This window comes from Centruroides sculpturatus, unplaced genomic scaffold (genome assembly GCF_000671375.1).
Source record: "Centruroides sculpturatus isolate CEXI.00-Female unplaced genomic scaffold, Cexi_2.0 scaffold14, whole genome shotgun sequence".
In the NCBI taxonomy this organism is placed as follows: Eukaryota; Metazoa; Arthropoda; class Arachnida; order Scorpiones; family Buthidae; genus Centruroides; species Centruroides sculpturatus.
Window position 1 is genome coordinate 690,052 of NW_019384312.1, and position 26,400 is coordinate 716,451.

The 26,400-nt window shown below is 28.3% G+C and overlaps 1 protein-coding gene across 2 annotated transcripts in view; it reads right to left on the reverse strand.

Annotated features, from left to right (window-relative positions):
* Positions 1-5,089: 5,089 nt before the first annotated feature.
* The window catches only part of LOC111622151 (tetraspanin-13-like), a 35,944-nt gene continuing 14,633 nt past the window's right edge, over positions 5,090-26,400 (reverse strand). The window contains exons 3-6 of one of the 2 annotated variants that reach the window (XM_023364490.1): positions 24,093-24,308; positions 20,332-20,454; positions 17,347-17,447; positions 5,090-10,591 (exon numbers count right to left, since the gene is read on the reverse strand). In XM_023364490.1, the coding sequence (XP_023220258.1) occupies positions 17,373-17,447; positions 20,332-20,454; positions 24,093-24,308 (414 nt within the window). In that variant the 3' untranslated portion in view covers positions 5,090-10,591; positions 17,347-17,372. The remainder of the gene's footprint in view (positions 10,592-17,346; positions 17,448-20,331; positions 20,455-24,092; positions 24,309-26,400) is intronic. The other variant, XM_023364496.1, reaches the window with a different exon arrangement.

Below are 26,400 nucleotides of genomic sequence, written 5' to 3' on the forward strand. Positions count from 1 at the left end.
TAACATATAAATACTCTACTCCAGGCTATCCAGTGAACACTTATGGTGAATATACTTTTCAAAATGGATCTACCATATGATCTGTTTATGATAAGATAAGATGCTAATCTTATCTTTTCATCAGACAGATCTGAGCAATATGGTCATAAGAGAGCATAGAATGTTGGAAAAACTGCAGGCAGCAAAATTGTTCACCATTCAAAAATTTTATTAAATTATGCCTGGTATTAATGCGTCTAACATTCTATCGTAGCTCATATTTCGTTGCAAATCTAGCAATTATTCTTCATAACAAAATACATTCGATTTGCCATAAATTTTATTTTTTGAAATTTATAATGTGAAAACTTTAGTCAATTTACAAAACGATAATTAAATTTTCTAATTAAAACCATCAAAAATTAAACATTTATTTAAATATTTTACNATGTACAACAATAGAACCTCATTTATGTGCCCATCTTTGGAATATAAAATTTCTGGCAATGTAAGACATTATGAATAAACCATTAATGGGTTGCTAGACTTTCCCCGGCAACATTTAAAATTTTGATGGTGCCACCTGTTAAAAGTTCTTTTTAATAAAATATTGTTATATTTTTAATTATTATAAAATGGCAAAAAGCTTAATTTTGAGGATAGGGATGAGTTTTATAAAAAATTGTAAATGTAACGAGTAAAATTGTCATTAAGTCCGACCCCCCCATTATCTTGGCCATCAAGATGGAGTTCGATTTTTATTAAAACTTACACAGCTTTGTATGGGAATTTCATGGGTGGTCACAAAGCAAGGTGTTACTGTACTTCCCATTAACAAAATAAGACCATCATGTATACAATATGCATCCTCCATTTCTAGATTAATTTTGAACGTTTACCCAAAATTAATCTCATGGGCATGTTGAAATAATATTGGAGATACTTTCATCTGGAACAACAATCAAAAAATAGTAATATTTCCATGTTTTATGTATCTTAAAATTAGAAATTTTGTGCAATTATTGTTACTGTCTATATGGGTATTCATCTAGACAAGTTTGCAACACTAGAATACACAAGTTTTTATGCAAATAAAGCACTTTCACTAAATAAATTTTAAATACTTTTATTATAAGACAACATACAAAGATAAAAGTGCTTGAAATTCAAACATAAAATTATAAAAATTCACAACCACAAAATTAAAACAATATACATTTACAATTACATTTATTAAATTTACACTGATACCAAAAATTAATATTGTCCATTAAATAAATTTAATGGAAGTCAACTTATCATGTATACAAATGCATATCATTCTCTTGTAGACAATCATTGACTAGATACTTAATAATCATTTAAACCTATACAGATTATTATATACAAATTTTTATGACCATGACCCAAAATAAAATTTTACAAATCATCTTGGAAACAATATTGTAATTTTTTAAAAGTATTATTTAATAAAAAAAAATTACAGAACTAAAAAATAAAAAAAAAAGATAAAAATAAATTTGGTCATTTTACCAATAAATTGTATAAATAAAAAAAAATGTACACGAATAAATATTTATAACATGTTTAATCAGAAATTTCACTGTTCACAATATGCTTAGCCTAAATTATTTTGACCTCGTATACCACAAGGACCCAAATAGCAAACGAATTATTTACAATCTTAATTATAATTGTCTTCATTTGCCTTGGACAATGATATACCCATCAAAGTTTAAGTTCGTTTTTAAGACAAGTCTTATTTAAAATATTGTATTTTATCAATTTATGCTAGATTCACAATGAAAATGAGCTATTGCAAAATAAATTAATTCCACTTGCGTGAATGAATTTTAATTTTTTACAAAGTTTATCAAGTTATCTTGATGGTAATTTTAATAAAATTAACATTAAAGAAAAAAAGCACTTAAATATAACTTTTTTCCTATTCCGAAACGAATAGAAAAAATGTTACAAGACCAGCACATGATTTGATGCAACAGCTTAATTTAATTTTTTTTTTAATGATCTGACGTTATACAACTGTCACAAGATAAATTTTTTCCACGACGACAAACTATTTCTGAAAGTATCTCTCTTTAAGTGGGTAGCAGAAAAGTATTTATGTAATTTGTCATTAAAAAAAATTATCTAACAAAACCGAGCCAAACCTCATCACAGATATACTTTTGTCTAACTGCAAAGCAAATTTTTGCACGCACATTTATCCTGATAACTGTCTCTTCAAAATCTTCAGCTATCATCTCTCTGCATTTTGCAATAGTATTTTTAATTTCTCAGAATAGGCTTTACCATGAATGACATTACTACTTTTACTGCAGCAGAGAGAAGCATTTCACCAACAGAGCGAAGTTTAGTCTCCTTCGTTATTAGATAATTAGCCTCAAACTCAAAGGAAGCTTTTGAATATTTTTCATTAATCCTACCATATTTCTGCAAGTTTTTAGATTGAGTACTGCACATTATCAGAGGACAGTGAAAACATTATATAGCTTTCTAGCATGTTTAGAATGCTTGAATTTTAAGATGTCTGTCTAATCTCAATAACTTCGTGCCATCATTAGTGAGTATATCACAACAAAATGTGCAGAGGACAAGGTTCATTGTTAATATTGGTACGTAAATACATATTTTACATATCTGATAATGATTTGTTGGTAACTCAACTTGTGAAGCCATATGCCCACTGGCATTACAAAATTATTTTAGTAAATTAAAAATCACAATTTTTCAAAGTTAAGAGTGAACAAACTGTTTCCATTTTGTGCTGATTTAATAACATATAAATACTCTACTCCAGGCTATCCAGTGAAAACTTATGGTGAATATACTTTTCAAAATGGATCTACCATATGATCTGTTTATGATAAGATAAGATGCTAATCTTATCTTTTCATCAGACAGATCTGAGCAATATGGTCATAAGAGAGCATAGAATGTTGGAAAAACTGCAGGCAGCAAAATTGTTCACCATTCAAAAATTTTATTAAATTATGCCTGGTATTAATGCGTCTAACATTCTATCGTAGCTCATATTTCGTTGCAAATCTAGCAATTATTCTTCATAACAAAATACATTCGATTTGCCATAAATTTTATTTTTTGAAATTTATAATGTGAAAACTTTAGTCAATTTACAAAACGATAATTAAATTTTCTAATTAAAACCATCAAAAATTAAACATTTATTTAAATATTTTACAATTTCATAATTCATACTTATGATTTTTGATTTTTTTTTAATATATTGATATATATAAAATCTTAGTAAATCAATTGAAATAACTTCCATGATCCACAACTAATAAATTTTCTTTTTTAAATATATCACTATTTAACACTATGTATATAAATATTTATATGATTTTATGTTAACTTACATTTTATTTTGCATATATATGTATATATTTATCCAAATTAAAATGTAATAAACAGGAAAAAAGTCTCTTTTTTTTCTATATACTTTAATCAAATTATGTCAAAGATAAAGAAATGATTTTAAGAATATTAAAATTCTGTATAAAGTATTATCATTATCTTTAATGATACAAGATTGAATAAAATTAAAATTCGAATACATGTCATGTTTTATGCATGTATCCACTCATTTCAGACAAAGTTCTTTCTGATTTAGAACCAAAATAAGCTAAAATTATATATTATAGTAAAGAGTTCCCATTAGAATGAGCAATTCTTTATTCATTCTATTCATAATATCAGAATTCAATCATTTTTGAAACTTTTTTTATCATCATCTTTGAGGAATTATGAAATTTGTTCAATAGAGAAATCAAACTGTCAAAACTAAAGCAAATAGTAAGAAATTTTTGATAAGGGAATTGTATGAAATGGTTTTTGAAATAATAAACAATTATAAAGAACTCGACTAAGATAATTCTGAATGTTTTAGGATTAGATTTTAAAACTAATCAAATAGTCAGTCAGTCAGTCTCCATATCTATGGGGTTAAGTGCCAACATTTGCTGTAAAACACATGAATTTCTGCAAAAATCTACTCTATCAGAGTGTCTCAGATATTTTCTACGTATGTCTGAACATGTAAGCAATCACTTACAGTAAACATAATTGTTTAATTTAATGTTACAATAATGAGTAACATTTTAAACTCATGTTTCTCAAAGTACTTATGAAATCTTTATAGTTAAGAACATGATATCTATTTGCATACTTACCAGATACATGGCGCACACAGATAAGCCACCCTACTTAGATGGCATTTGCTGAGATAGCGATAATGGGGCACACACATTCATCTTCAAAGTAAATGTAGTGAGCAGCAGACATTTTTTTATATGATTTCATGACCACACAAACACAAATCCATAATTATGGAGACTTGACTGCATATTAATTGTTTAGTGTAACAGAAACAATTAAGATTTATGAATAACTTGAACATAAAATTCAATAAAACAAAAAAAGCATCATTTTATGGTTTAAAATGATTAATTAATTGGTATAATATAATAATTGTTTTTTGTTTATTTATGAAATAAAATTTGCCAAAACTGTTGAATTCTTATGAAGTATTTTCCGAATAATAAATATGCTTTGCAATTTATTTTTTGGAAACGAAACGTGTGTAATTAGAGTAACTGAAATACAGTGAACTTTTTCTATGACTAAATTTTTAGAGCAATTCTCAATGGAACAAATAAATTGCATTAAAAGGCACATTTTTTTTTATAACCAAGCAACTCATTCGTTAAAATAGCAATTTTTTTTTAACATCTGATAAATCTTGCCCTCTTATTTCAATAGGATGGAGAGAGTTAAAAGATGACTTGATAATATATAAATCAAATCTATTTTTAAACATTTCTTACATCTAAATTCATTCTTTCCAGATATTTATGTTAAATAAAAATAGCCATATAAAAATCTTTTTAAAAATATACCTTATAATTAAATAAAAGAACTGGTAAGAAGTATAAGAGAAGTTTGACGATGCTGCAAATCCAACGTGTCAACATTGAGTATGATAAGCTGAGTGATGATGCTGCAGCCTGACTGCAGTGTTGCTAAACTCCTAGTGCAACTTCTCATTCTTTCATTCAATTGCCCAATATATAATAATTTACACATTGTATATTGTAATATGTAAAAAAATTAGAAAACAAACAAGAAAAGGTATAATTTAAAACTTCCAAATTAATTTTGAAAATTGTGTAAATACTTCCATCAAATAAGAATCAAATAGAATTACTACATAGAAAATAAGATGTTAAAACTAATTAAATACTGTAACCTTTGTTATGCTGATCATTAGTACATACTGTGCTTTTTTGTGATCCAATTATCATTATAAGTGCTTTAGCCAATAACTTTTAAAGTATCAGTCACAATTGAATTTCTACTGACAAAGAAATGTTACAAATCATTGAGCTTGAAACTACCATTTTATGAAATACAACTCATAAAAAAAGCAGTTCTCTCAGAGATCAAAAATAGACAAACCAGGTGGATAGATACATCAGTTATATTGAGCCATCTGATATATTGCTCATTTGGTTTGTGCCACAAGTGGAACACAACGAGGGGCTACTGTATATGTTTTATTGGTGCTTGTGAAAAAATTTAATCAATATACATAGGAACTAATTGGAATATAAAAAATTTCAAAGTGTTAATATGAAATGTGTGTGTGTGTATACGAGTATATATATATACATATAGGCATGTCTCATAGAAAAATCACATTGTGTACATAATAAAGAAATCAATCACTGTATAGATTTATTTCTATAGATTTTTATAATTATTTCAATCTAGATTTTACAAGAATGCACCAACTCAAACTTTTCCTAAGTGTATATAAGCAGTTTATTGAATTTATTGAGTCCTAGGCCCAGATTCACGAAAGTGTCATTAGTTGCAATGCCGTATTCTCGCATTGTAGTTAAATATGACAAATTTACAACATATTGTATCTGCAATTCATGAAGCTGGATTTACTATTTATGACAAAATATCAGTGATCTGATTTTGGGAATATACTGTTTCATCCAATATGAATATAGTCTGGAACTTTCAAATGGTGCAAGTTATCTCCAACACGAGTTTCAGTGATAAAATGAGATAGAGAAAAAGAAGGCATCATTTTATTTCTTCTAAAATACAGGTGCAGATAGATGAGTTGAAAAAATAAAAAAGCAAAATATTTCTCACACCAATTTTTGGTAAATTATGTCTAAGATATAACTAGAGATCTAGAGATAAAACAATTTTTACATTTTGCAGACAACGAAAGTTATGATCTGGAGACACACCCCAATCTGAAATTGAACAAAATTTGGCCACTAGTAGAAAATTTAAATTCAAAATTCTGCTGTTTTTATATAGCAGAACAAAAAATATTGCCATTGACAAGAGCCTACTCTTATTCAAAGGCCATCTTTCTTGGAAGCAGTACATTTCCCTCAATGGTCTCGTTTTGGTGTGAAATTTTATAACTGTACAAGTATCTGGATGCGGATTCACATCTTTTGTAATTTATACCAGAAAAGGCATTCAACTAAATGAAAAACACAACGTATGTCACTATCATCCCAAATCACGTTATTGTTAGTGGAGCCATTGTTAGGCAAAGGATACTGTCTAACAATGGATAACTATTATACTTCCCCACAGTTAGTGGATTATCTAATAACTTGCCAGACAGATTATTATGGAACACTACATATGACCAGGAAAGATATTCCAAATATAATCCACAAAAAAAAATTGAAACAAGGAGAGACTGTGGCAATGCAAAGAGGTAAAGTGATGATTGTAAAATGGCAGGACAAGAGACCTGTCACTCTACTCGTTACATTCCACAGTCATTGTTGGACTGTGGAATGTAGTACATAAATGCGTACTGGTAGTGTAAAAATGAAGCCACAGCTTGTTGTTGACTACAACAACACAATGGGAGGGTTGATCTTTTAGATCAGCATCTCCATGATTATCCAATGGTGAGAAAATGGGGGAAGAAATACTACAAAAAATTATTTTTTCATTTATTGGATATTTCAATTTATAATGCATAAGTATTATGTATATATATATATAAAATGGTGGAGGAAGAACTAACTTGTCATTTAGGATGAATTTGATAGAACAGCTAATAGCAGAGTACCACACCAAAACGATGGTCAGTAAATATGGTCGGCAGAGAACTCCAGGTCCACTTAGACTTACGGAAAGACATTTCCCAGACTTTATTCCACCGACCAACAGAAAAGCTGCTCCCACTAGATGCTGTGCTGTATATTGCAACAAATGAGACAAAAAGGGGAAAAAATTTGAAAGGAAACAAGATGAATGAAAGCCTGAAGATGACCTATTCAAATAGGCTGAAAATGTTTGAAATAAAGAGAAAAAACTCGGCAAATGGAATTCAGGTGTGTTCTTATTATTATAATTAATATTGCTGAGAAGGAGAGAGATAGGAAACAAGATACCACTGCGAGCAGTGTCAAGTGGCCTTGTGTCCAGCCCCTTGTTTAAAACTTATCATACACAATCAAATTTTTAACTTTATTTTTATAAATTTGACAGCCAAATATGACTAACCACCACTTTCTCAGCAAATAAAACTAATTGCATCAAAACACTTATTTTTTTGCTGAGCATAAATATGACATATTATTGTAATATGTCGTATTATTGTAATGTCATATGATTATAAAATTGTGTTAAAGATTCAATTTTTTATATTCTTTTCATATTTTTTATATTATTGTATTTTGTATTTTTTATCTTTTCTAATTAACAAAATGTCTTCAATCAACAGATGAAACAAATTATAAATTTTCAATGAACTATGTAATTCATCAATCAAGAAAGCTAAATACTTATCACCAACTTAAATTGTCAACTTATGACAACCCATTCATAATGTAAAGATGCCTAGTAATAACATTTTCAGTTATGATAACTTTTCTGAATACCAAATTTTGTCGTATAACAACTAAAGGCAAACATTTGTCATAAGTTCCACTACAATGCTTCTGTGAATCTGGACTCTAGGCAGTGCAGTACAGATGATATCCAATGAAACACACGTAACAAATTTATAAAAGAAATATCAGACCTTTTATTAACTTTGTATTTGAGGAAGTTAAGAAACTAAGATCAGCAGAGCTTTGAATTCTGCAGAAAGCCATTTGGATATTCTTGAAGATGGCTAACAATACTTTCTAAAAACTGTGAATGCTACAAGTATTGATTTTGTATTAATCTCCAATAATGAATGAAAACTGAGATGGTAGGAATCAATATGAATGATATAAAGAGAAATAGAAAATTTCCAAACTAAATGCTTGCTGTTTAATATCCAGAAAAATGTACAGCCTTTTCTTTATGAAAGACATAGCAACAGACATTTCTTACCTTGACATACTGACTGACGGCTCTTACTTTCTTGCACAGGAAAATAACATTTTAAAAAATGCAGGAGAAAAGTGTCTAAATGAAAACCTGCTGCATTGCTTAATTGACCAAACTTCAATTACTTGAATTCGATGATCTCAGTAGCCAGCACAACAGATCAGACATCTTAAATCTCTATGGAAATAAGAAAATAAATATACTGTCCTTTACTGTTTCCAACAGATCTGCAAGGGTTATGACAGCATATTGTTATAACTATTATTGAGCTGCAAAAGAGACAATTTTGATTACTGTATTAATGTCTGCAAAGTTACATGCAAGATTCACACTGAGGTATTGTAAAAAGTTTAAAAATGAGAAATATTTTTGTTTTAAAAAGATAAGCTTTTTTTTAAATATCTTTGCCCATCCATCTTAATTATACTGTAATAAATTGCCAAAGTTGTTCATATCACTTTGATTATTACTTCTGTATATGCATATGTATCTTTTTTGGATGAATTCCTGCATATTTATTTATTTTAATTACATATAGGAAATGTCCAGGGACTAAAAATTTCCACCCATCATCCTACAAAACAGCACAAACAATGAACTTAAGAGAGAAAGACATTTCCAAGATACAACATGTTTTTTTAGTTTTAGCTTTAAAATGTTTTTTAATCTAAAATGCAGAATAATTACAATCAATAACACAATTATACTGTAACATTAATTCAAATATCTAATCACTGACTTTATTGGACTACATTTAGGCTAATATTAAATCAATATTAGTAACTTGGCCTAAAGATACAGTTAAAATGATTTAATATCTGTTTAAATATAGCTTAATCAATCATAGATTACAACAAATTGATACAACTGGGAAAAAATTATAGCAATTAAACAGCACAAACAGATGTTTCATTCTGATGAAAAATTGCTTTAGATAACACTAGTATCAAAATTATCAATTATTAATGATATCTTAAGAATTAAAAACTACATTAAAAGTTTATAGTATATTTCTTCTCCTTTTATGTATTAAAAATTTATAATAGAAACTAAAAAAATAGCCAGAATTTAATGTAAAAATACTTTAAAGAAATTATTTCCTTCAACAAAATTAACCAAACCTTTCATACTAAGAGAAAATAATCAAGAATGCCTGTAAAACTTATGGTGATAGATAGCATGTGTCAAATCATCATTTGCTAATTGCTATCACATTAATAACTATTCTTTTTCAATTTATTTTATATTGCAATTAACTTTGACAAAGGAATAAACTTGCTGAGAATAGTGTGCATTGACAATAATGTTAATACTAATACCCTGAGGCAATTCTAAGACAAAATTTTAAAATTGTATAAATTCTATATTCCCCATTCCAATTTCTTATTAGTCTTGATCCTGATGATGGCTGTCCAGTCGGCTAAAAGCATTCGATAGATAAAATATTTCTGCTGGTAGAGGCTAGAATTGTTTTCAATTATTCAACACACCTGTTTATGAGACTTATTATTAAATAGCCTCATTGAGCAACTGATCAAATTCTGAAAAAAGTTAACCAATTAACTCCAGTTAAAAAGAATACCCTGAAAGTTAACTACAGTATTTAATTTAACCATGCATAAACATAGAAAAATTTCACTGTATTTCTTTTAGTGAGACATATTGAAATTAAGTACATCATTTTAGTTTAAAAGTGCACATAATTTTCAACAATTTACACAATATTCACATCACTAGTGAAGAGAACTTGAAACCGTATATTTTTATTTGCGATTTGTCAGTTATAGTATCATCTACATTAAGATGTGCTGTATATTTAATATCAGCAGTGAAGCTTTGAATAGTAGCAGTTTAAGTGTCAAAAAATATCAATTAGGAAATCTGAAAATGTTTCAGATGTATTTTACTGAAATTAATTATATATACTGTTTATATATATATATATATCATTAATTAGAAGCATATAAAAAGTTTCAATGCAAAACTACTATGTATTTATTTTACACACACTTTCTAAGTGAATCAAAACATGAGTGAATGCTGCATAATATATATATTATGGAAAAACAAAAACATTTGATGAATTAAATTTAATAACATGATGAAAATAAATATTTCACAATCATAAAAAGGCATGAGGTTTGGCACGTGGATCCCTTCTTGATCTATATCTGTATGCTACCCAGATTGTTAAGACCTAAAAATTAAAACAACAATAAATCTTACAAATTCATACTAGAAAATATTGCAAATAATTATATCATTAATTAACTGTAAATGAAAACTATTTTTAATCATGAAATAACTTAGATAAATCAAGGACAAATTGTACTGCACTTGAAATGAAACATTATTTGCATCTTAAAATGTTAAAACATATCAAGGAAAAAATAATTTAATGAACTATAAAATACAGTCTTCCAAAAAGAATGCCACCATTTTAAACTGTGTAACTATGAAATTACCCTTCTCCTCAGTACTAGAACGAATTACTAAACCTTTTACTCCCAGGAAAAATTTCTGATAAATGTTTTCGACCTTAACTAAAGTCTGCCTCAGGTCATCAATGATATTCCAAAATTGGAATGGGCAGAAAATGGCATATGAAAAACTGGGAATTGCTGACATAAATTAATAATAATTATTACTACTTTATTTCTTCTATTTATATCTGATTTAATTGTATATTTACTACCGCTTAATTGTTTGTTATTTTACAACATTGTTTTTGTTCTATTTATTTAAAAATATATTGAAAACTGTGTTCTGCACATTTTAATTTTAAAATATCGTCGATGACCGAGGCAGACTTTGGTTAGTCAGAAATTTTTACATTAAAAATTCTTGTTACTGGAAGTTAAAGGTTTAGTTAAATATATTGTAAATTATGTTAATTATTATCTGACAACATTATATATTACAACATTGAAAAACTGTCCAAGGTTTACATTTGTCCATTACAATTTCTCAATGTGTGTACCTTATGTCACATGGCACACATCCAACCAATACTCAAATTCTTCCTATGTTTGCTATAGCATATCCATTGTCACTCCTCCCACAGTAGACACAATTTTATAGCTCCTGCAGATTACTCATGTTGCATAATGATGAGTGATTCTGACTCTCTGGAATAAATCTTTGCCTTCACAGAACACACAACATTGTTTGCTGCAGTGTCACCATTTTCATTTATGATTCTTCCTAGAGGTAGTATACAGCAAGATGTTTGAATGTAATGAAAGATAAAACTAAAGACAGTTACTCCATCAATTGATGTACATTAAATACTTCTCAGTTAACAATTAACAATTATAATAATTTGAAATGGTAGCATTTATTTTGGAAGGCCCTGTATAAAAAAAGCAGCAAGACTAAATGATCTTTTAAAATTTAAATGCTCATCTTCAGAACACACAAAAGCAGCTCTGCTGCAGTGAATAAGTAAGAATAAAATCAATAATTCTCTCTCTAATATTTTCAAGATAAGTACTAGAATATTTAGTTTTGCCAGTTTTTTGTATTAACAACAGATATACTTAGTATTATTATTTTTTGTATCTTTTATACTTCTTTAAGTATTTTTCCTTATTAAGGTTTATACCAAATTGACTTAATGAATACAGTTGTTGGAAAAAAATATATATCATGAAAGCTTTAAAACAAAAATGGTAGAATATCTACACCGGATTACTGTAAAATGCACGTATCTATAAGCCTTTTACCAGTGCGCGTTTCATCACACTATACAACAAAGTTACAAACTGTAAGGTAAAACACAGCATGCATAGCGTGCAGGTCCGTATTGAAGTCATTGGGTCAGGACAACGTTCTGGATCGTATTTCTTAACAACTTTGAATTGAAGCACAATCCGTTATGAGATCGTTACCTGAGGAAGAACCATAACAGTTTAAAAACGTTTGTAACTTTGTTGTATAGTGTGATGAAACACACATCAATAAAAGGCTTATAGATACGTGCATAGCTTTAAAACAAATCATGAGTTAAAATGATTAAGAGTAAACTCCACTTAAGGTATTTGTAGATTTAGTATTTCAAGACCATAAGTAATTTTTCATAATTAACCATCAAAATCATTGTTCAACATTTGTAAAGTTTTATTTAATTTCAAGTGATGTTATACTAGCACATTATGTAAAACATAGGAAACTAACATTATTGCCAAACCTACAATTCTAACATCGAATTTGAAAATTAAATAATTATTATTATTAAAGTAAATTCTATTGATATTATAAAATGTTTATTTCTGTTTATTTGTCATATACTGTAACTAGCAGATGAGCCCAGCATTACCCGGGCAAAAAATAAAAAAAAATTAACATTATTTCATAATTCTAACCCTTCTATATTATATTATAACATAACTACAAAGGTTTTCTTATGTAAGGGTTTATAACACCAAGTGACCAATCTAACACATTTTAAAAATTCTTTAAATTGTTTACAGTAGAATAATAATAAACTTTTAAATTGTGTTAGATTGGTCACTCGGTGTGATAAACCCTTATGTAAGATAACCTGTGTAGTTATATAAATCAAATATTATAATAAAACAATCATCATATGAAGAGTTTGGTTATTTCAGCCTACCATTGTCATGCTTATCGCAATACTCAGATGGTATGAAATAGCACAATTTCATTGATCAAGTAAACACCAATTGAAAATATGTTCTTAAATTTTTTAAGACATCCTAAATTTTTTTCTAATGTTAACTCTAAGAAACTGTACCAACCACAGCTGAATATGAAATGGTAATCTGCCAACCGATTAAATTTTGCAAAAAATGGACCAAATATTTAAACTCAGAATCCTTGAAAACAATTTTCTGCTCGATGGTAATCTCATATTATGTAATTTTCCTATTCAAATGCCATCATGCCACTGGTCCAATGGAAAGAAAGGAGTATTGCAGAAGAAAGTTGAAAGTAATTTGATCAAAAGTAGTCGCTGATGGTCAATGCGTACTAATTAATACTGGTCTACCTTTAATATTTGAAAAGTAATCCATGTTAGACAGATTGTGATGACTCCGCATGTGATCAAAGTTGTTAACCTTAATGTTCAAAAGCCTTCATATGACATGTTTAAATAAAAAAAAAATCTTATGAAAGGAATTCTGCCATTTTTAGATGATGATAATGTATTTATACAATCTGTTGCAAAAATATAAACTACACAGGAAGAATGTTCTCATAAATACTGCATTTATAAAAAAATTATTGGGCTGCAATTTGAAAAAATTGTAGATATGTAAGTTCCCACTGTTGTTCTCATGTTGTCTGTCTTTCCTTAGTCTTGAAAAAGGAGTTAGATAAAGATGAGACAAGACAATGAAAGCTTAGGGACAGGAGGCCCAGATTAACTATAAATGAACTTCTAGTTTGCACCAGAAGTCACATTACTTTAATTCAAATTTTTCCCCTGAACAGAGTTAGTTAGATGATTGGCAGGACTATTGCTAACAGGAAAAGCATAATGTATAGAGGCAAGACACCTCTAGAAGAACAATGTAACGAAAAATTGCAGTCAGGCATTGTGACAATGTCACAATAAATAATTGCTTGTTAAAATTAGTTTGGTTTATTTGGTTATGACAATGCAACATGTGAGTGATCTGCTGAAGGAGATGCATCCCGGAAAGACTTTTATGGGAAGCTGGATCCTAGGTTTAAATAAGTTAGTAATCCTAATTAGGTGTTACTAATTTATTTTTTTGAATGAACTTCCTTGGAAAATTCCACTGTTCACCATGCCCAAACCCATGACTAACTAACTATCACGGCCGATTGCAGAGACGGAGTTTACATTAAATGACGTTTATCAACGAACGGCCTATAGCCGTTGGCTGGCTGAACCGCAGCTTAAAATGCATTGAAAAGACGATGATCGTCTATTTCTGACCGTTCTCTAAACGAACTTCGGTAAAACATTGGCTCTTACTTACTTCGCTATTACTCCCCTGTTTTAGGAGTCGTTCGGCCAATCGGGTTATTTCTTCGTGACGTCAGAAATGGTCGTCAGCTATATTCCGAAAGCTTAAGGCCGTCAAAATCATTGTTCGGCAATTAATGACAATCCTTTTCCATTTCGATATTTAATTTCGTCGCCAATACGATTTAAAATATGAACAAATCCATATTTAGAAAATTTATACCGAATTCGAAATTCGTCTTCGGAATAGATTTTTAAGGAATTATTTCGACATCTTATTACTGTCGAAATGAATAATTTTAAATATTTTATTATTAATATTACATTTTTTTATCTATAAACAGATTTCTGTAATTATTAAAATTGTCTCGTTTGTTTAACAGTACAACGACCCCGAAATGCATTAACGTTTTATAACCGACACGATACTCAAATTGTAAATAAATGCATCTGATTTAATTGTAGTTTTAAGTCTTCACCCATTTGAATATCGAAATTGGAACATTTAAAACAAATTTAAAGTATTTCATTTTGTTGTTTTTGTTCCGAGCAGTTAATTAATTAATGAGTAATTTTGTCGATTCGTACCGTTTACAACATTTATCAAAGAAACGATGTCTGTTTTTATCTAAACTTTTCCACGAACAAAGCTACCACTCGAATTGAAAAGCCCTCTAAACCTGCTGTCCACAGAGTCTAGAAAGTAGGTCAAATAACTTGTTTCTAATCGCTGTCTACATTGTGGCAGGTGAGAAACGCCGTCTCTGCAATGAAATTTTTCTGAACAGCGGTCTACCCGATCTGTAAACCATCGTCGGACTCTAAACTTTGTCTCTGCAATCGGCCCTCAGTGTTTGGTGGTTTTATCCACTCAGCTACTGTAGCTACTTATTAAAATTAAGAAAGTACCATTCAGAAATAAAGAGTTTCATAGCAATTGGTCAAACAGCCTAGGAGTGTATAGCAAACTAACAAACAATTCAATCTCATTTATATACATAGATTTATAAATAATGCATAAATGCAAATAAAATGAGAGAATGAATTTTGATACATATTTGTGGAAACAAATGTTTTTAAGTGATATACTGTTAGGGAAAATCCATGACACCATAATTACCTTCATTTGTTCTACTTTTACTTTGACAACAGTCCTATATTACAGCATTCATTACAAATATGCATATCAGAATACAAAGAGAATTCTTTTCCAATGTTTTTTTTTTTTAAGAAATTGAAAATTAAAATATCATAGACAGGAGTATCCATATACTATGAATGTGCTATTCTACAGTTGATTTTTACTTAAAATGATAATACTTAAATACTTATTAACAATATTTTTAAGCAAGCCATTGTGGTAAACTCTTACTACTGCATTAACCACTGAAAGAAATTGTCTTTGCATTTACAGAATCAAAAAATTTTTATATATAAGAATTACCCTTGTATAAATTATGATTCTGACTTATAACTACTAGTTATAAAAATTAAATTACTACCACTTTGAAGTATTCATAAAATATTTAATGACAACTGTAATAATGAACACAGATGAACAAAAATATACATGAATGCATTGTTGATAATGAAAAGCACTATCAAAAACTAAAATAACATGAAGAATAAATTAGAAAGAGAAGGAAAGTTTTTGCATAAACTTAATTCTAATAGCTTTTAGATTCTGAATGGAAAAACAGAAGGATCTTTTGATTGTTACAACAAATATTCTTCAACTAAAAAAAAATTGAGCATTAACTAAGAGTAAGAACTATTAAAAGTTCTTCAATGATGTCAAGAGCAGATCTTTATGTAATCATATTTTAAACTTACTAAAAGCTGATACATATTTCAGATAGCATATACTCAAGTAAAAATTCAGGTAGTTGTTTGCCGATTATTTCACTCTTATCATTAATTAAAATAATATTTTCTTCAAAAATATTTGTAATGTACATCATCAAAACTTCCAAATAGAATAATAATAAGTGTTTCTAAAATGCCTATAAGTTTATTGAAAAAAGATCAGCCAATCAGTTATTTTTTTGAATGAACTTCCTCAGAAAAATGGACAGTTACTTTGGCCAAATTAATGAAATTACCATGAAGCATCTACTACTACGCAGTTCCAAATAATTCTGTAAAAATGAAAAGTTAAGTATAAACAACTTACTAAACTAGATGCATTGCTATAACACTTCAATTGACGTATAACATTGGGCTATAAATTAGCGATAATAATAATAATTTACTAATAAATTTGACCCTAAAGGAAGATGTTAGATGCAATTTTGTATTAAATTTAATAATTATAATTTAATTAAATAATTTTAGATGTAGTAACTGACAATTGTTATATCATAATGTTAAATATACTGGAAGAGGAGATTGGATCTGAGATCCAGGTATTTGGCAACATGTCCATATGGCAAGGAGTTGTGGATTGGAGTTCCACTCTGGGCTGATTCATTTCTTCCAGTTTAATCTAAAATTATTTAATTAAATTATAATTATTAAATTTAATATGAGATAATATCTAACACCTACCTCTAGGGTCAAATTTATTAGTGATTTATTATTATTATTGCCAATTTATAGCCGATGTTAAATGGCAGTCAAAGTGAAGTTAATAAAGTATTTGGAGCATTCACATAGTGAGGTCATCTCTCAATGCAAAGGAGTGTGTTAAAGCTATTTTATTGATAGTAAAGTAAAATAATGAATTGAAACTTACTCTACTGTTTCAATTTAAATCAAAGTTTAAAAAGAACACAAATACCACAGTTTTATGAGTTAATTTATAGAAATAGATTAAAAAGTTATTTTGCATTAGTACATAAAAATAACTTCTTTGAAAATTAAAAGAAAATTATATTTAAAACAACAGAAAACAAAGAAGTTTGTTAATGTTAATATTTATTACTTATTAAAGAAATTAATAAGAATATATTAATTAATATGTTAATTATTTATACTCAAAGTCAACCATTTACCTCTGCCAACAAAATAAAAGTTAGTTTTAGAGAAAAGCACTAGGATTAGCTCGTGAATCTTTCTGGTTACGGTAGCGTACAGTCAACCATACACCAATAAACTGCAATAAAAATGCATAAGAGAGATTATTTTTATGGCAAATTTAAAAGTCACTTCTATTCTCTGAAATTTTGAATACAAGTGCTTTTAAAAATAGATGGGTTTAATTATATGCAACTGCCGATATAAATTTAAAAACATTTTCAATACAATTTACTCTACAAGTAATATAACTACTAGCTACTATTGTGTAAATATATAATATTAATTTATATTTTATTTCCTAAACAGACCATGTTCACTTGGCATACAGCACTTCATGAACTAACATATTTTAAAAAATATTTTGTTAAATTAATTAAAGATTGTTTTAGTATATTATAAGGAATGTTTAGTTAAAGAATTTTAGATTTTTATTATGTTTATATCTGTTTAAGAGTTAACTCATAAAAACAGTTGAAAATGATCCCCAAGAAAGCAAAAACTTTTAAAAAGTTTTTATATTTGTAAACAATTTCAAATATAGCTTTTTAATTAAATCTACATTTGAAACTTCTCTATGAATAATGAAATAAAAATGAATACATGAAAATAATACATAAAATATTTGTAAAAACAATATTCAGAACTTAAAATTTATGAAAGTAAGATTAAGTAAATTAAAACTCTATTCATGACAAAAAAATCAAAGGACTTAAAGTTAACTACTGTAATTACAATTTATTTTTAGTACTTCACTGATTGATTATTTGAATAAAATTATCCCTATTATTCAAAAGTAAATACTTCTAATTATTTTCTACTGTTAATTTCTACTAGAGGTAGACGTTAGACACCTACTTCTAGTGGCAAATTACTTTGTATTAATTATTTATAAATAGCCAAAGTGTAGCCCGATCATTTAGGTGTTTGTTGGATGTTTTAATTTCATCTCTACATTTAGCCAGTTAAGTTCAAAAGTGCAGGACAATGATACTTCCAACCAGCTTGTGTGAAAATTTTATTTAAGTTTGCAAATATATTTTATTAAAACATGAGAATTATTTCAATAATAATCAGAATGAAGTATGCTGTATGGATTACAGCAGTTTCAGAAGAACAACCGGATTATTATAGAGATTAATTATCAAATTAAAATATAAACAATCAATACTCACCTCTGTAAAACTGAAAAATAAGCCAATACCTCCACTGATTTTTAAAGCATAATCAATTTCATCTTGAAGTTTTAGATAACAAGGTGGGCAATTACATTGTTGGTCGTTGCAGCAAACTGTAACCTAGTGAAATTTAGATTTGAAATTTTGTAATTACTACAAATTGCTGAATAATATAAATTTGTTTTTATTCTTAAAATGTCTCTGAAGAATATCATTTTTAATTTAAAAAAAATATTTTGAAGAATAAATTCTAATCTATGAAGTATAATTTCCAAGATTTAGAATTATTATTATTCATCCAAATTATATTTAATTCCTTAAAAACAAAGAAAATAAAAACATAACTAGACTGGAAATAAAAACATAACTTAACAGAATGTAAAGGTAATGCTGTTATTAGTAGTTTCTGAATGATATGTACAAAGTCAAATAGCACATTCCTTTCGTTTTCTAAAATCTTATTAACTGATTCTGTGCTACCGACTAATTGGCTAACTAACTTGTTTGACCAAGAATAATCTGCTGTTAGCGTGAAATCTAATTAGTTAAAATTAATTTTCTTGATATTATATTATGTCAATTCTGTGGATGGATATAAAGTTGCATTATCAAGCTTTACTGTTTTGAAAAATATTAACTAACTAGCTTACCCGTCGCGCATTGCTGCGATCTCAGAAGAAAGGAAATTTAAGCAAACTCGTTATGACAAAATTCAATTTACATTTTATAATTTTTATTAAAACTTATTATTATTACATTATTATTTCGAGNTAGATGGGTTTAATTATATGCAACTGCCGATATAAATTTAAAAACATTTTCAATACAATTTACTCTACAAGTAATATAACTACTAGCTACTATTGTGTAAATATATAATATTAATTTATATTTTATTTCCTAAACAGACCATGTTCACTTGGCATACAGCACTTCATGAACTAACATATTTTAAAAAATATTTTGTTAAATTAATTAAAGATTGTTTTAGTATATTATAAGGAATGTTTAGTTAAAGAATTTTAGATTTTTATTATGTTTATATCTGTTTAAGAGTTAACTCATAAAAACAGTTGAAAATAATCCCCAACAAGAAAGCAAAAACTTTTAAAAAGTTTTTATATTTGTAAACAATTTCAAATATAGCTTTTTAATTAAATCTACATTTGAAACTTCTCTATGAATAATGAAATAATGAAATAAAAATGAATACATGAAAATAATACATAAAATATTTGTAAAAACAATATTCAGAACTTAAAATTTATGAAAGTAAGATTAAGTAAATTAAAACTCTATTCATGACAAAAAAATCAAAGGACTTAAAGTTAACTACTGTAATTACAATTTATTTTTAGTACTTCACTGATTGATTATTTGAATAAAATTATCCCTATTATTCAAAAGTAAATACTTCTAATTATTTTCTACTGTTAATTTCTACTAGAGGTAGACGTTAGACACCTACTTCTAGTGGCAAATTACTTTGTATTAATTATTTATAAATAGCCAAAGTGTAGCCCGATCATTTAGGTGTTTGTTGGATGTTTTAATTTCATCTCTACATTTAGCCAGTTAAGTTCAAAAGTGCAGGACAATGATACTTCCAACCAGCTTGTGTGAAAATTTTATTTAAGTTTGCAAATATATTTTATTAAAACATGAGAATTATTTCAATAATAATCAGAATGAAGTATGCTGTATGGATTACAGCAGTTTCAGAAGAACAACCGGATTATTATAGAGATTAATTATCAAATTAAAATATAAACAATCAATACTCACCTCTGTAAAACTGAAAAATAAGCCAATACCTCCACTGATTTTTAAAGCATAATCAATTTCATCTTGAAGTTTTAGATAACAAGGTGGGCAATTACATTGTTGGTCGTTGCAGCAAACTGTAACCTAGTGAAATTTAGATTTGAAATTTTGTAATTACTACAAATTGCTGAATAATATAAATTTGTTTTTATTCTTAAAATGTCTCTGAAGAATATCATTTTTAATTTAAAAAAAATATTTTGAAGAATAAATTCTAATCTATGAAGTATAATTTCCAAGATTTAGAATTATTATTATTCATCCAAATTATATTTAATTCCTTAAAAACAAAGAAAATAAAAACATAACTAGACTGGAAATAAAAACATAACTTAACAGAATGTAAAGGTAATGCTGTTATTAGTAGTTTCTGAATGATATGTACAAAGTCAAATAGCACATTCCTTTCGTTTTCTAAAATCTTATTAACTGATTCTGTGCTACCGACTAATTGGCTAACTAACTTGTTTGACCAAGAATAATCTGCTGTTAGCGTGAAATCTAATTAGTTAAAATTAATTTTCTTGATATTATATTATGTCAATTCTGTGGATGGATATAAAGTTGCATTATCAAGCTTTACTGTTTTGAAAAATATTAACTAACTAGCTTACCCGTCGCGCATTGCTGCGATCTCAGAAGAAAGGAAATTTAAGCAAACTCGTTATGACAAAATTCAATTTACATTTTATAATTTTTATTAAAACTTATTATTATTACATTATTATTTCGAGTCGATATTAAAATTTGGAAAAGGGGGGATACCTAGATCGGTAAAATACGCGAATTTCCTCCTACAACTTCGATTGTTGTTCGGGGTACAGTTGAGGTTTTAACGACGTTCGAGTGAATACATAATTAGCAAAAAAGAAAGTTGAAATAAAGTGATTAAACAAAAATTATTACAAATATCGTAAATAACAGTTCACAAATGCATATATAGAGATATTTTTTGAAGGGGGAAATGGTCTTCACAATTTGAAATCGATCGAACACACTGTGCTCGAATGCTCGTGTAAACGCGCGTCATCTATCGTAGGATAAATGTACTATGCCAAAAACCTTCGCGGGAGTGTATTAAAAAACTTTCCGAAGTTTCATGGCAATCGTACTATGCCACAAACCTTCGCTGGAGTATATTAAACAACTTTCCAAAGTTTCATGGCAATCGGATAAACGGTGTGGTAATGCATGAAGGACACACACACACACACACACATTCATTTTTATATATATAGACTAAATTTCTTGTTCTCATGAAAAACTTATTTCTTAATAGCTTGTCATTTTTAGGTATACACTATATTATCCATAAAAACAGAATGAGAAATAACAGCACGGAATAAACAGTACATCATCTCAATATATCAAAACTTCAGAAAATTAAGACTTTTTAAAAATATGAAACTTCTTCTTATTTTTATATAGCTCTTATTTCAATCATTACCATATCAATTTTTCACTTACAAATGTAGCGTCTACTGTTTTCAAGTCTGTAAAAATTATAAGACTGTGAAAACAACAATTTACCTATGATCAATATATGAATGAGAAGCTTATTTCTAAATAAATTAAGAACCAAATTTGTGACATTTGAACTAATTCAGTAATATTACTCATTGCAAGCTCTACTGTTTATGTAATAAGTTTGTATCAATAGGCCCATATACTGTACATTAGGAAAAATAGCCTCATTTGTTTACAAATGGATGTGTATTCTTTCTACTGTAGTTTATTTCCATATAGATGTAAGTGCATATGGTCCTTATTTCCATATGCACTTACATCTTTATGGAAATTAGTTCTTCATATATTACACTTAGCTAAAGAACACATGGTATATAATAATTTAGGTCATCAAAATTTACACACACAACCACTGACAAAACTTGCTAAATTTTCAATATTATAATTATCCATACTATTGGGTTGTTTGGAAAGTAATTTCGTTTTTCTTTTTACCACTAGACTGGTCGTATTTTTCCCACCATTTTCATTCTAAACCGTATTATCATTGTATATTTTCACAGCTAGCATTTTAAAGCTTATTTGTAAAAAATTTTGTTTGATTTTGTGCAATTGTTTATTTTTTGTGTCCCATCAAATATGGAAGATCGAAAGCAGCATTTTCGGCATATTTTGCTCTTTTATTACTGAAAAGGTAAGAATGCTGTTCAAGCGAGAAAAAAAATTGTGTGACGTGTATGGAGAAGATGTATTGACAGAACGACAGTGCCAAAACTGGTTTACAAAATTTCATTCTGGCAATTTCAATATTAAAGATGCACCACGTTCTGGATGGCTAGACAAAGACAATGAAAACAAAATAAAGGTACTGATTGAAGCAAACTGCCGAATAACAATATGTAAAATCATTAAGAAATTAAATTTGTCAAATTGAACTGTTTATGATTACTTCAAACAAATTGGTTTCATTTCAAAGCTATATGGGTTCCACAAGTTCTTAAAGAGAGATGCTCTCTTTGGTGAGAGTTTAAGGAAATTTTTTTTTGGAGCTTTTACCAGACAATTTAACAATTGATTCGAAAGTGTACTGCCATCAAGTAAACAAATTGAGTAATATCATCAAACAGAAAAGGCGGCCAGAATTGATCAACAAAACAGGTGTAGTGTTTTACCACGATAATGTCAAATTTCACACAAGTTTGGTAACTCGTCAGAAACTGTTATAACTTAGATGGGAAGTGCTATCACACCAACCATATTCGCCAGATCGAGCACATTCAGATTAGTACTTGTTCCGGTCTATTACAAGTTTTTTTTAACTGTAAGACATTTACTTGAAATGACAATGTCAAAAATCACTTGGATCATTTTTTTGTAAGCAACGATCAAAACTTTTATGAATGTAAAATCGTGCTCCTACCAGAAACAATGACAACAGGTATGACCAAAATGGTCGATATATAATTCAATAAAATATTTATTTATTATAAAAATATTGTGCTTTTTCCACAGAAAAAAAAAAATTATTTTTTGAACAACCCAATATATTTTATGTAATTATATATAATTTAAAGTCAAACAAACTGCTGAATTATCAGACTATAATTCAGCAGTTTGTTTGACTTTAACTATAAATCAGGTTTTGAGTTAATGTTTATATACAACCTACATTGTATACCTAATATTTAGAATTTGAATGAAAGCTCTCTTTTATAAATATTCTTATAGGATAATAATATAAGATAGGTAGTAAGCAAGAAATTTTAATCCAATTAAATTACAGAAAGGTTTCAAAAAAATCTTATTTGTTATTGCATATTCAATATAGAAAGATAAAGGTCTTCATAAAGAAAGAAAATTGGGAAAAAACATCAAATTGTTTCTATAGAATTAATACCAGAAAATGTTTAATTTCCTAAATAATTTGTATGAAATAGTAATGAAAAATTAGAACAGTCTCCAGATATTTTATTATATTCAGAAATAATGTAAGTAAATTGGCTTTTAAAGCAATTTTAAAACATTTATACCAATAAATACACACTAATGATAAATAATGATTTCAAGAATAAATGAAAGTTAAAAAATAAATAAATTTTAATAAAAGTATAAACAATTTTTAAATAACTGACTGTAAAAAGTTTAAAATATTCAGTTCTTTCTATATATCATTTTAATACAATTATCATCTCATTTATTCAATTTTAAATACCACAAAATTAAATACAAAGCTTTTATAAATTTATAAAACATACTTCTTTGCAATCAGGTCCTTTCATCGATGCATCTGAAACATTTCGCTCTACAAAACCACAACAATGAAACATTCTTTGTGCTTCTCCTTTAATTTTAAACGAAGCTTTCCTCCATCCTTTTTCTGCCATTTCACGTTGCTGTTCTTTGTTGAAAGCTAAACAAGCACAAGCTATGCTGAACTGAACAACAAATAAAAGAAACAGAATAACCATATACTATTGAAAAAGTTAAGAAAAAATACTAATTAAAAATTTTAAATAATAATTATTGAAGCCATCAGAAGCATTAAATTAATAATACAGCATATAAATAATCTATTCACATCTGTAAAAAGTAACTATTAAAAAGTTTAATTTAAAATTAATAAAATAGTACTTCAAACAATGACAAATAATTTTTGTGTAATGAACCTTGTTACTTTAAGAACTTTGCAGTTATCTTTACATCAATTTGCATTTATACATTCACAATGAATGTAACCAGCAACAGATGTATTTATTTAAGCTAACACTTTCAGCCAATTTGTGAAAAAGTGGATTACTGGATATAAAAATTTCTACAGTGCAGTAGTAGTGATGGGAGTTCATCTTTAAACTAATCATAGGTGTAGTGACTGCCACTTGTACCAAATATGACAGACTTTTTACCTTACTCTTTAATATTGGAAAGAAGCAGAGTAATGTTGATTAACTTAATATTGGAAAGAATGTATTAGAGCCAAACAATTGCCAAAGTATTAGTAATATAGCCTGATATAATCAGCAATCATTTAGCTGTAATATATAACTACTGGATTTGGATGTTTATACTTGTATATGTATATATATGCCATGTCATGGTAGATGTGATGGCTGACTGAGTGCCAGCCATCACAGTGAGCGAGAGTTAGTTATAGGCTGTAGGTACTGAGTCATCTTTGGGTGGTGCAGTAAATAACTGAGTTTGGTTATATCTAAATTACAGTGGAACCCCGGTTAACGAACTTAATCCGTTCCGCGACTCCGTTCGTTAACCGAAGCAATTTTTCCCATAGAAATTAATGCAAATGCAATTAATCTGTTCTAGTCTCCGAAATTTTTGTGATTTTATTTGTAATATACAGTAATTTTCTTTGATGAAAATGTAAGAAAACGTAGTATCTATCGTTACAGCAACAAACATGTAAACTTTGTTTAATAAAATAGCACTGTACATACCTTCATTTGTTGTAGTTGGTGGCAGAAAAGTGGAGATGTACGAACCTTAATGCTTAGAAGGGGAATCCCCTCCAAAAAATAACGGGTAGCACTTCATTGGAAGATTCTTCCAGTCGAAGTCTCTTTCGGTAAAAAAAAAAACCCCCACCAGTGGCTAAGTGGTCTTCGTACCTTGAACACGGGGGAGTTCGTTCGTGGGTTCGCACCTCGTTCAAACGGGCTGGCCACGTGGAGTTTTCCGGGTTTTCTCCACGACTGTAACACCTAAATAGGGGCCAGTTTCCCTTAAAAACACCTCCCAGAAGGCATTCCCCTAGGCAGATCGCCTAAGTGTTGCGTTGCCATAACTTAACAAACAAACAAACTCTTTCCGTAAGGAACAAAAAATTGATCTAAAGTTTATTGTCTTACTTTTTTAAGCAAAATCGTTCTCAAATGCGATAGCGCGTTGTCGTTTTCTATTGCCACTATGACTTTTTTCTTTCTTTGATGCCATATTGATTAAATATATAAATCACAAAACTGAAAAAAGAAGTATAGCACAAACATTCGGAAAAGCAATGCTTAACTCGCACATGCCTAACACCAACTAAAATTTGACACAAAATACCGTTCGTTATCCGAATTTTGTTCGCTATCCGAGACAAAATTTTTGCAAAATAAAAGTTCATTAACCGATTTGATCGTTAACCGGGGTTCCACTGTAATAGGTTCTAGAAGCAAGGATCAGACAAAGGTTTGGGTAGTGTAACCAGTAATACGACTGCATGGTAAGCAGGAGTTGCAAGTTCGAGTCCCACTTTAGGCCAATTCTTTTCTTCCAGAATCTTCTAAATTATTAAAATATTAATTTAATTATAATTATTAAATTTAGCATGAAATGGTACCTAACACCTGCCTCTAGTGCCAAATTACATAGCATTTAATTAATAATAGTATAGTAGTAATATAAGCCCAATATAATTTAGCAATCGTTTGACTTTAGTATGAAATTGGATATTAATTGGAAACTGAGTGAATTGCATTGTGTTCATTACAAACATAAATAACTGACATATAATGTTGCTAATTAAATTTCAAAACACATTGTAAAATGAGGAGTTTTCATTCA